This window comes from Scatophagus argus, chromosome 6 (genome assembly GCF_020382885.2).
Source record: "Scatophagus argus isolate fScaArg1 chromosome 6, fScaArg1.pri, whole genome shotgun sequence".
NCBI classification, from domain to species: domain Eukaryota; kingdom Metazoa; phylum Chordata; class Actinopteri; family Scatophagidae; genus Scatophagus; species Scatophagus argus.
The window spans coordinates 12,089,512-12,102,043 of NC_058498.1; the positions used below are offsets into that span (position 1 = coordinate 12,089,512).

The window sequence follows — 12,532 nt, forward strand, 5'->3', positions numbered from 1 at the left end:
TTTATTTATTCCAAGAATGGAAATAAAAAAATGGAAATACTTGAAGCACAAGTACCTCTAACATGTACTTATCTACACTACAGTCACAGGCTGAGAGTGTTTAAGCTCCCTGATACATACCTGATGCTTTGCTCTCTATAATATCAGGTTCTTGCTACTGAACAGCATTTGTTTAAGCAAAATTTCAACTCAACTAATTTAGTTCACCAATCCAGACCACGTGGTAGCCCTCTTGGTTCAATTCCATCACCAATATGCTTTAAGATACTAAATTTTTATACATGCTGCACTGAAATGAAAGGAAAAACCCTGATATTGATCTAGAAATATTAGTAAATATATTATTTTCAAGTCAGTGCTTTTGTGAAGGCAGGTTTGAACCCAGAAGCACAATTCAGACATGGCCAGAAAATGAAAGGCTCAACTCAAGGTTGAAAACAGGCAAAGGTCAAAAGCAGGCAGGCAGGCAGGCAGGAGAGTTGGGGCATCATGTCCAGGGCAGTGAGCAGATGTCGAAAGTGGCAGGCAGAGATTCAGGCTGACTGAAACAGTAAAGAAGAAGCAAAATGAATGATCTGGTGGAGAATGAGTTGACCATGGCCAGTATATGATATGCTAAGTGGATGAACAGAAGGTGGGAGCTCCGGGATCTCAAAGAACAAGAAAATAAGAACATGGCATGGGAAAAAAACATACAAGAAAAATGTGAGACAAGGAACATTGAGAATGGTTTTCAAGTTAAGGATCAAATAATCCTGAAAATGTTAAATTCTTCTACACATTTTATCATTTTTAACTTTATGTACAGATATCTTTGTATGTTTTTTCAGGACTTGCATCTTTCCAGCAAACTAAATACCTATAATGATTTTGTGGAGAGATAAAGAAAAAGTTTGGGAAAGGATTGGGAAAGTTGTATTCAAAGAGTTGGGGCCAGCACAGCAAAGACGCGATCACCTTTACAGTTAAAATGACAAATATTTATATACTGTTCGTAAAAAGATACAAGTTACAAAAACAAGTCAGTTAAAACAGGTAAAAACAGAGGTCTCATCATGGATTTTAACACATCTAGAGGTATCAAATGTTAATTTGTAATAGTTAGATGCAATTGAAATAATTTAACAATTTTTTATTTCACCTTCTCATCCCAGTTTTACTTTTTTACCTGATACATTAAGGATTTAAAGAATTTCCCTTCGGGGATAAATAAAAGAATTCTGATTCTGATTCTGACATTCACATTCTGGTCTGGTTTGTATTCATTTGTGGTGTTTTGTAAGCCCTGGCAAGGCACAAATCTTTGCATAGGCTATTTAATAAAAGGAATCATCTTCATCATATAAATTTTGATTTGATTTAGTATATTTTGACAACTTTTTGACACACTGTAATGATGAAAGTTCAGGAAATGTGCTGGATTGTTGCCTTTGGAGAGTCAACAGCTCCTATATCAGAGTGACAAAATTACAGGTCAAGACACAGTGACATTTTATTGAAAAACTGGAACCTCTCCATGTCTGTGCAGCTGAAATCATTCTGTGATAATGTTTTTATATTATATTGTGTCACCATAATTGTTTTTGTTTTAATAACTTAATGAGCGAATAATTTAGATTAATTTGATGCTTCAAAACTTGCACAGTTTAATTTAGTTTAATGTAGTGGAAATAATTACATAATAATAACTTTGTTAGGTAAATATTAGAACTGCATTTCATCTGCTTTCGCCATAGGAGAGAAAACATCTTTGGATTTGCGATCAGGCTGCTTGTGCCAGGTAAGCCACGAGTCGGGTTAAGATAACTTGTTATGCACATAACAGTTGTCATTTGTCTTTTAAACTGTTTACCTAAGTTTACCTAATCTGCATGATCAGGGCACAGTAATATCAGTGACAGTGCAAGATGACATTTAGTTAATGATACATTTCGTTGGCCATGCAGTCACCAAAAAGTGGCTTTAAAAGGGAGCCTCTGCTTGTGTAGTTCACATTCACCAGCCATGAGGGTGCTTGTACTAGCTCTTGCTGTGGCCCTTACAGGTGAGTATGTCTTTGGGGATTTACAACTAAATCATCTTAGATGTAACTTAAAATTTAACAAATTTTCTGCAAATGTTGCTTTTTGTTGAATGAGGTAATGGAAATGCAAGGTAGATGAGGGCAGCAACACTACACTGATTTTGTGTTTTATTAGGACAAAAATAAGCAAATAAATAAAAAGATGACTGCAAAGAATTGTGTTGTGAAGAGAACTACTAATACTGCACGTGATGACAGTGTAATAACATCTATATATAGAAAAATGCTAGAGTAGAAAGAATAGACATTTAGTTTTTTATTTTATCAACTGTTTTGCCTGTTAAATATTTTGGAAAAATTGGTACACTGTAATATTTCCATTTTCCTTTACAAATTCATGATTTTTGAAATTCTTTTTCACATACCTTATTTTTTCTTGATGAACACCAAAATAATAATAATTTATTTCTATTTTCTAGCGGGTAACCAGGTCAGCTTTGGTAAGTTCTTATCTTATCACATTGAAAATGTACTTAAAATAAATAAATAAATAAATAAAACTGGTATGTATATAGAAAAATTACAAAAATGCAGTGCAAACAGATTAATTAATTCATTAATTCATTTTTTTCCTGTCTATTATTGCAGCTCCAGAATTTGCTGCTGGAAGGACTTACGTGTACAAATATGAAGCATTTCTGATGGGCGGCCTGCCTGAAGAGGGTCTGGCACGTGCTGGTGTAAAAGTTCGAAGCAAAGTTTTCATCAGTGCATCATCTGCTGACACCTTCATGCTCAAGGTTAGGACCTTTAAAAGGCCTTTGTTAGTTATTTATGATTCAACAATAAAGATTTTCGAAATGTTTTTTTTAAAAAAACATCAAGTGTGCATTCAAATTATTGCTCTTCCTTCAGCTTGTAGAGCCTGAAATCTTTGAGTATAGCGGTATCTGGCCCAAAGATGCTTTCATCCCAGCCTCCAAGCTCACCTCAGCTCTGGCTGCTCAGCTACTGACCCCAATCAAGTTTGAGTATGCTAATGGTGTTGTTGGCAAAGTGTTTGCACCAGCTGGTGTCTCTGCAACTGTGCTGAATATCTACAGAGGAATCCTCAACATCGTCCAGTTGAACATCAAGAAGACTCAAAATGTCTATGAGCTGCAAGAGGTACAAGGAACTTTTTTTCATAGAGTTTCAAAGAGTTATACGCAAAATGTAACAACACCTAAACTGTATTTTGATTTTTGTGAACTAGCCTGGAGCTCAGGGTGTGTGTATGACCCACTACGTCATCAGTGAGGATGCAAAGGCTGACCGCATCGTGCTGACCAAGACCAAAGACATGAACCGCTGTCAGGAGAGAATTTTTAAGGACATTGGCTTGGCTTACACAGAGAGATGTGTTGAGTGTGAGGCTGTAAGTGCATTTTCTTTTCCTTGTCATACTCTAATACAGTACACTATGATGTATTGCTGGTGTGATAATATTGTGGGTCTTGTCAATGCAGAGAGGAAAGACCTTGAAGGGAGCTGCTGCTTTTAACTACATCATGAAACCGGCAGCTACAGGTTCTTTGATCCTGGAGGCAACTGCTACAGAGGTCATCCAGTTCTCACCTTTCAACATCTTGAACGGCGCTGCCCAGATGGAGGCTAAGTATGTGGTTTAAATGGAAAAGAAGAGAGCAATAACAGTGGTGTAAGCACTATTGTCAACACAAAATGGGACAGTGTAGACTGATGAAGTGCTTATATATATTTTCAGACAAATCCTTACCTTTGTGGAGGTTGTGAAGACCCCAGTGCATCCCATCAGTGCTGAATATCTTCATCGTGGATCCCTGCAGTATGAGTTTGGCAGTGAACTCCTTCAAACACCCATCCAGCTTCTGAGGATCAGCAATGCTGAGGCTCAGGTACTTCAGGAAATTCTCCCTCTTAATCAGATTTTTGTTGAATTCATCTTGTAGCAAGAAACTTAAGCAGGGGAAATATTTTGTCTTATGACAGATTGTTGAGATTCTGAACCACCTGGTGACCTTCAATCTAGCCAAGGTCCATGAAGATGCCCCTCTGAAATTTATTGAGCTCGTCCAGCTGCTGCGTGTGGCCAGATTTGAGAGTATTGAGGCTCTCTGGACTCAGTTCAAAGCACGAGCAGATTACAGGTAACTGCAACTTTCATTCAGAGAAACACTTTGACAATCTGTGAGGTAAATAATACAATAATATAATAACTCTGCTTCCCAGGCATTGGATCCTGAATGCTGTCCCTGCCATTGGTACTCATGCTACTCTGAGGTTCATCAAGGAGAAGTTCCTTGCTGGTGAGCTGACTATTGCTGAAGCTGCTCAAGCCCTGCTGGCATCTGTGCACATGGTGACAGCTGACCTGGAGGCCATCAGGCTTGCTGAGGCAAGTCAACCAGTAAAGTTTTCTTGAGTATTCTTTATGATGTGAGAACTGGAACACACAGTCATTTTTTTTACTACTATTACTCTTCAGGGCCTGGCCATGCACCACAAGATCCAAGCAAACCCAGTTCTGCGCGAGATTGCCATGTTGGGCTATGGTACCCTGGTTGCTAAGTACTGTGCAGAGAACCCAACTTGCCCAGCTGAGTTAGTGAGGGTACGTATCGCTTGTACATGTGTTGTGTATGACTGAAATTCAGTTTGGACATTGTATGTATTAACATTACGTAATTTTTTTTGCCTCCTTCAGCCGATCCATGAACTTGCTGTCCAGGCTGTTGCCGGAGGTGAAATTGAGGCACTCGTTCTCGCCCTCAAAGTCCTAGGAAATGCTGGACATCCTGCTAGCCTTAAGCCAATCATGAAGCTCCTTCCTGGCTTTGGCACGGCTGGTGCCAGTCTGCCGCACAGAGTTCACATTGATACCGCCCTGGCCCTGAGGAACATTGCCAAAAGGGAGCCCAAGATGGTGAGACTATATTTTCTTATTACTAAGGGTAAATACACTTAATGTCTGTTTCGTAATGTGAAGTGTTATTAATAAAATTCATCTTTGTGAATTAGGTCCAGGAAATAGCTGTTCAGCTGTTCATGGACAAGGCTCTCCACCCAGAGCTCCGTATGGCTGCTGCTATCATCTTGTTTGAGACCAAGCTGCCCATGGGTCTGGTGACTACTCTTGCTGATGCCCTCTTGAAAGAAGCAAATCTGCAGGTCGCTAGCTTTGTCTACTCTTACATGAAGGCCATGACCAAGAACACTGCCCCTGACTTTGCCTCTGTGTAAGAACTTAAGTAATATTGTGTTTTTCTTTTTTCAAATATGTCAGCATGTAGAATCTCTATTTATTTATTTTAATATTCTACTTCCAGTGCTGCTGCCTGCAACGTTGCTGTGAAGATCCTTAGCCCCAAATTCGACAGACTGAGCTACCGCTACAGCAGAGCTTTCTATTTTGATGCCTACCAAAGTAAGAGTCTAACAAAATAATAATTTGTCATTAAAGATGTTAGATTAAAAATATGTTAATTGATTTGTTCTTATATTTTGCCCTGCAGACCCCTGGATGATGGGTGCTGCTGCCAGTGCCTTCTACATTAATGATGCTGCAACTGTTATGCCAAAAGCCTTTGTGGCCAAAGCTCGCACCTACCTGGCAGGAGCTTATGCTGATGTTTTTGAGGTATGAAAATCATGTCGTATATGGCTAGTTAACACAATTAAATACTCACAATGAATATCTGGAATATGCCCCCATTCTTATACACTTTTGGTCAATGCACTATATCAAATCATATCAGTAGCTAGCCTATGGAATTAAGGTCTACATCTCAAGCTATTTACTGTTGCCCAGTATCCTAAGGTTAGTTAGATACATTTATAATTATTCAATCTATTATCAATCAGTTCACACCATTTTTTATTGCTATAGTTTTAGTGAAAATGTCAAACCCACCTATCCTTCAAATGCTATTGTGTTTCAGTTTGGAGTGAGAGCTGAGGGTGTCCAGGAGGCCCTCCTGAAGCACCAAGAAGCTCATGAGAATGTTGACAGGATCGCCAAGATGAAACAAGTCATGAAGGCTGTGAGGGGTCATTAGTATTAATCAAAAATATTAATATTAGAGTATACTAATATGAAAAGCATGTAATTAAAGCATATTTATTGAAGTTATAGTGTTTAATTTACTGTATTCTTCCTTGCACAGCTTTCCGAGTGGAGGGCTAATCCCTCAAGCCCGCCCCTGGCCTCTGTGTATGTGAAGTTCTTTGGACAGGAAGTTGCATTTGCCAACATCGACAAAGCAATCGTTGATCAGATTATTGAGGTACAACATCTTCTACGATACAGATGTCTTGCTTTTAAGCAACCTTTTTGTTATGAACTGAATATCTTAAGTCTAATTCGGAATTTTATGATTCCAGCTTGCCAGTGGACCAGCAGTTCACACTTATGGCAGGAAGGTTTTGGATGCTGTGCTGTCTGGTTTTGCATTTCATTATGCTAAACCAATGCTGGTTGCTGAGGTTCGCCGCATCCTTCCCACAGCTGTTGGTCTGCCCATGGAGCTCAGTTTCTATACTGCTGCAGTGGCTGCTGCATCTGTCGAACGTAAGTTCCACTGGCATGACTTATGTCCTGCTCATTTGAGAACATTTTGTACACTGATTCAAAATTTAATTAATGAGTATAGTCTGGATGTGCTCTAATTAGAAAGTGTCATGAGATAACTTTTGTATGTTTGAATTGGCACTGTATAAATAAACTGAAATGAATAGAAACTGAATTGAAATTGAAAATTTGCTGCTTTTCACAGTCCAAGCCACTGTGTCACCACCTCTGCCTGAGAACTTCCATGCTGCCCAGTTTCTGAAGTCTGATATCAGCATGAGGGCTGCCATTTCTCCAAGGTTGTCCAGTTGTAGCCTACTTAACAATTAATTAAGCTTCGTTCACCATCAGTTTAATGATCAAAAACCAAAAATAATGTCACTCTTAAAGTTGATGTTTTTTGTACTTTGCAGTGTCTCCATGCACACCTATGCAGTTATGGGAGTGAATACTGCTTTCATCCAAGCTGCCCTTCTATCAAGAGCCAGAGTTTACACAATCGTTCCTGCAAAGATTGAAGCAAGAATTGACATGATCAAGGGCAACTTCAAGTTTCAGTTCTTTCCTGTTCAGGGCGTTGATAAGATTGCATCTGCACTGTATGTACTCTTTTGTCACCAAGCAACACATAACACCCAGTTTTCAAATTTTGTTTTCTTAAAATTGTTATCCTCCAACAGCGTTGAGACTTTCGCTGTTGCAAGAAATGTGGAAGACCTGGCAGCTGCCAAGTTCACACCAGTGATTCCAACAGAACCTGCAACTCAGCTGTCAAGGGCAGCTTCTAGGATGGCATACTCTCTGGCTGGTGAAATGGTTAGTTTGATTGATTTGACCTTAACCATCTTTTCCATCACAGATATCTGCCCTGTTTCAAAATTATGTGTTGACCTCTGTTATGGTTTTACAGTCAGCATCATCTGAAATCATTCCCATTGACCTGCCAAGAAAAATTATGAACAAACTGAAAGTCCCCAAGGCCTTTGAGAAGAAAATGTGTGCAGCATTTGAAACTTTTGGAATCAAAGCATGCACTGAGATTGAATCTCGCAATGCCGCTTTCATCAGAGACTGCCCACTCTACGCCATTATTGGAAAGCATGCTGTCTCGGTTGAGGTTGCTCCAGGCAAGTGAAATTGATAATATAAATAAATTATATTAATAAATAACTGATACAAGGCATTTTCTAAGAAGTTGCTAAAAAAGTAATGTATCTGTTTATTTATTTCATTCCAGCGGCTGGACCAGTCATTGAGAAGATTGAAATTGAGATTCAGGTAGGAGATAAAGCAGCTGAAAAAATCATCAAGGTGATTAACCTGAGCGAAGAAGAGGAAATTCTTGAGGACAGGAACGTGTTGATGAAACTCAAGAAAATCTTGGTTCCTGGTCTGAAGAACAGGACATCAGCTTCCTCCAGCTCCAGCAGCTCTCGTTCCATTAGCTCCATCTCCAGCAGCTCCCGTTCAAGCCTCTCCTCTGCTGCATCATCCCTCTCTAGCTCCTCCTCTCGCAGTAAGAGCAAGATGGTTGATGTTGTTGCTGCCGTCAGCAAGACATCAAAGAGAGTAAGCAGCATTTTCAGCAGCTCCTCCAGCAGCAGATCAAGCCTTCGCTCAAAGAGCTCCTCCAGCAGTGCTTCAAGCAGCCGCTCATCTCTCCTTTCCAGCAGCCGCTCTTCCAGCTCCAGCTCCTCTAGGTCCAGTGCCCTGTCCAAAGTGAGCTAAATTCACCTATGTACATGTTTTTAAAAAGTAGAGTAGAATCTATGTGCTGGGACTAATCGACAAATGTTTCTATTACAGTATGAAATGAAGTTTATCAAAAACCATATCCATCAGGTAATTATCAGACTGTTTTGCAAAAACATGAGACAGACACACCATGTACTCTTTTTCAGCAGGCTAAATGAATGGTTTTCTTTGTTCACAGCATGCCCTCTCCACAGCACGGGCCAACAGCAAGAGCAGTGCCTACAGCTTCGAAGCTATCTACAACAAGGTAAGTCATCAGACCAAGCCATTTCAAGTTTCCTGTATTCGGTGGGAAAAAACAAGACCTTCGTTAACATCAGTCTCTGGTTTGCATTTTAAGGTCAAATATCTTGCCAATGCTGTCACCCCTGCTGTGACCATTCTCATCCGTGCTGTGAGAGCTGACCACAAGGTTCAAGGATACCAGATTGCAGCTTACTTTGACAGAGCTACTGCCAGAGTGCAGGTTATTTTTGCCAACTTGGCCGAGAACGACCGTTTCAGAATCTGCGCTGATGGTGTGATGCTGAGCAACCACAAACTGATGGTACAAGCTTTGATTTGATGAATTGATCTGGCAACACTTGCTAGAAATTTGTGTCATTCTTGAGATTATAATCAATTTAAATTATCTTAGGCCAAGGTTGCCTGGGGCATCGAGTGCAAACAATACCAGACTGAAATCATAGCTGAGACTGGTCTTGTTGGTCAAGAGCCTGCGTTACGCCTGAAGCTGACCTGGGACAAACTTCCAAAGAGCATGAAACGCTACGCAAAGCAGTAATGTCACAATAGTACTATTGATGTAGATTTCAACATTTTTCATCTGTATAATTCACACCAGCAGCTACCTCTGTCAAGCATTTTCATGATGTCATTTTCCAACTCACTTACCTACCCGCATATTACACATTATACCACACTCAATTTGACATTCATTAAAAACTTAAATATAACCTTAATCTTTATGTCTGCCTAGGCTTTCTGAGTACATTTCTCGCATTGCTTGGGAAACTGGAGTAAACCTGGTAAAGGTCAAGAATGCTCGTAATCAGATCAAACTGAGTGTAGCTGTTGCTTCTGAGACAAGCCTCAATGTTGTGCTGAAGACACCAAAGGTATGATTTTATTGCCCATTATTTACATGCAGAAAATATCTGCATCATACTTTTCACAAGTTTGTGTATGTTCACTTATAACCATTTACAGAGGACCATTTACAAACTTGGTGTGAGTCTCCCAATTTCTCTGCCACTCGGGGATACTGCTGCCGAAATGGAAACATACCAGAGCAACTGGGCTGACAAAATTTCCTACATGATCGCGAAGGCCCATGCAGGTAAAAACATTTAAAGGAACAGGTATTACTAAATAGTCACATAGCTCAACAAACAGCTAACTTGCTGATTTTTTTTCTGTTCACTCCAGCTGAGTGCACAATGGTTAAAGACACACTGATCACATTCAACAACAGGAAATATAAGAACGAGATGCCCCACTCTTGCTACCAGGTTTTGGCTCAGGATTGCACCCAAGAACTTAAATTCATTGTTCTACTGAAGAGGGACCAAACACAGGAACAGAACCAGATCAATGTGAAGATTGCTGACATGTAAAAACAACCAGTATTTTTATGTAAATCTTCAGAATTGCAAAGAAAGAGAGACAAAATTCTAAATGCGGAAAGTTAAGTTTCATACATGCATTCCAACTGTTTTTCAACAGCGATGTTGACATGTATCCGAAGGATAATGTTGTCATGGTGAAGGTTAATGGAGTCGAAATCCCACTCAGCAACCTGCCATATCAGCATCCCACAGGTTTTTATTTTTAAATTTTATTTAATCTAATGTAATTATTATGCTAAGATTATTCAATTTGTTTGAAAGAAAAAATTCTCCATATTTACCTGTATTTACTCTTTATTTACCTTCATTTTAGGCAAAATTCAGATCAGACAGAGAGGTGAGGGCATCACTCTCCATGCTCCCAGCCATGGTCTTCAGGAGGTCTATTTTGATCTGAACGCACTGAAGGTGATTATAGATATGAAGATTATTAGCATTTTCAAACTATATATAATGCTTGGTTTAAAGTGCATGGGGCAAGTTTAGCATTTAGGGCGCATCAAAATCCCCTTTGCTAGTTAAATGGTGCATAATTTGGATGCAAATGAACGCACAAGGTGCAAAGAGGTTTCTTAATACATCATTGGTGTGTTTTTGGGTATAACATTAATTTGGCCAATGAGCATCATCTCCCATTTCCTTTAAAAGCCAGGTGTGCCTCTACCTGGCACACTGCCATTTGAACAGAGGCATTCATCTCTCTGAGGTACAGGTAGGTCCTCTGAGGCTCCCAATCATGTGACCTCTTAACTGTTTGGGATTATTTTCAGGTTAAAGTTGTGGACTGGATGAGAGGACAGACTTGTGGTCTCTGTGGAAGGGCTGATGGGGAAGTCAGACAGGAGTACCGCACACCCAACAAACGCTTCACCAAGAACGCAGTCAGCTACGCTCATTCCTGGGTTCTGCCTGGAAAGAGCTGCCGTGATGCTTCTGGTAGTACTTACAGTATCTGCTTCATCATTATTCAAATATTATTTACAGTCATAATGGCAAAATACTGCAATTCACATGATGATAACAAACACACAACATTTGGTTTTATATTAATGATGAAAACAACTGTCTAGAAACCATGAATACCAGAATTTGGTTTCGGCTAAGAACTGCTGTAAGTAAATGTGTACATTTTCAGTGCTTAAATTCTTTTTTCAACCTTTTCCAGAGTGTTACATAAAGCTTGAGTCTATGAAGTTAGAGAAACAGATTGACCTCCATGGCCAGGACTCAAAATGCTACTCTGTTGAGCCTGTGCTGCGCTGTCTGCCCGGATGCGTGCCAGTGAGGACCACCAACGTTTATATTGGCTACCACTGCGTACCTGCTGGTGAGTCTGCAAGAAATCACAGCTGATTAACAAAACTACATCATGCTACATCAGGCTTCTGATCTTTGGGCAGTGCCTGACTGCTTTATTCTCTCCATTTTCTTTAGATTCTAACGTGAACCGTTCTGAGGGTCTCAGCAGCATCTTTGAGAAGAGTGTTGACCTGAGAGAATCAGCTGAAGCTCACCTGGCCTGTCGCTGCACTGCTCAGTGCGCTTAATGCCTTAATTACTTCAATGATGTTTTAGTATTTGTTTCATAAAAACATTGTTAATTGTTGTTTGAACTGTAAATCTGAATAAATATCAGGAGCACAAGCATATGGTGACTGAATTTTTTTGCAAAGGCAGCTGCTAATAATAAATAGGTCATTTATAATGGAAGAGCCATTATGCTCATTCCCACACATGCTGAAATAGAATAAGAATCCAAGGGTCAGTCGGTTTCTTCCTATTTATTTTACTGACTGCAGTCTTGATTCTTCAGAGTAGGCCCAGAGCGTTAAAGAATCAATATCATATGGCAAGTAAAATGTTTTTGAGTCTTGTTAAAATCAATCATATAAGAGCAAATGTTACAGGAGAGGGTAGTAGTTGTGGTTTCAATGGAAAATGCCTTAAATTCTACTGAAGTATTACAGTACTACAGCACAGCATTACAAAGCCCTGAAGTCAGAATATTAGACAATGCAGCGATATTCATGTCTGTACATCAAATACGAAGATACAGATGGCAGTTTAGTTTAAATTGAAAAGTACAACGGACATATTTTACATTTTTATGCTTTGATTTTTGTACAGATTAACAAAAAAAACAACTCAAAAAACAAAAAAAAAATCCCCCAAAATCCCCATGCCAGGGAGCAAGGTAAAAGCATCCTGACTGGCAATATTACAAACTGGGACACAGAATATGCACAGTCCAGGACAGAAGGGCTCTGCAGCAGGTGATTAAAACAGCATCATTGGTACCCACCTACAGAGCATCAGTGTGGCATGGTGAAGGATACAAAAGTGAACATCTATCCCAACCACACCCTGTTCACCGTGCTGCCGTCAGGCAAGCGATACAGAAGTATCTTTCTACCACCAGACATCAGCTCAGAACTGGCAGAAACAGAGGGACCCAGGTACACCTATCTACTATCCAGAGAAGTCTGGCCAGAAGTGGTCTTCATGGAAGAGTTGCAGCCAAAAAGTCATACCTCCGAC

The 12,532-nt window shown here is 39.8% G+C and overlaps 1 protein-coding gene across 1 annotated transcript; it reads left to right on the top strand.

The window, feature by feature from the left end:
• Positions 1-1,910: 1,910 nt before the first annotated feature.
• Positions 1,911-11,641, top strand: LOC124060507 (vitellogenin-2-like). Its single transcript, XM_046391570.1, has 34 exons — positions 1,911-2,044; positions 2,503-2,523; positions 2,672-2,823; positions 2,939-3,190; positions 3,279-3,440; positions 3,532-3,680; positions 3,789-3,939; positions 4,034-4,191; positions 4,274-4,439; positions 4,530-4,655; positions 4,749-4,967; positions 5,063-5,280; positions 5,371-5,468; positions 5,557-5,681; positions 5,983-6,084; positions 6,208-6,327; positions 6,425-6,611; positions 6,817-6,910; positions 7,025-7,210; positions 7,292-7,427; positions 7,522-7,738; positions 7,849-8,330; positions 8,418-8,453; positions 8,545-8,613; positions 8,707-8,913; positions 9,004-9,146; positions 9,346-9,484; positions 9,576-9,705; positions 9,795-9,978; positions 10,092-10,186; positions 10,308-10,402; positions 10,765-10,930; positions 11,160-11,321; positions 11,429-11,641. The coding sequence occupies exons 1-34, from the start codon at positions 2,005-2,007 to the stop codon at positions 11,539-11,541; spliced, it is 5,100 nt and encodes a 1,699-aa protein (XP_046247526.1). The 5' UTR covers positions 1,911-2,004; the 3' UTR covers positions 11,542-11,641.
• Positions 11,642-12,532: the final 891 nt, after the last annotated feature.

Coding starts and splice junctions, on each gene's coding strand:
- LOC124060507 (XM_046391570.1), top strand. CDS start 2,005: ATGAGGGTGCTTGTACTAGCTCTTGCTGTGGCCCTTACAG. Junction 4,656..4,748: donor GCCCAGCTGAGTTAGTGAGG/GTACGTATCGCT, acceptor TGCCTCCTTCAG/CCGATCCATGAACTTGCTGT. Junction 9,485..9,575: donor TTGTGCTGAAGACACCAAAG/GTATGATTTTAT, acceptor AACCATTTACAG/AGGACCATTTACAAACTTGG.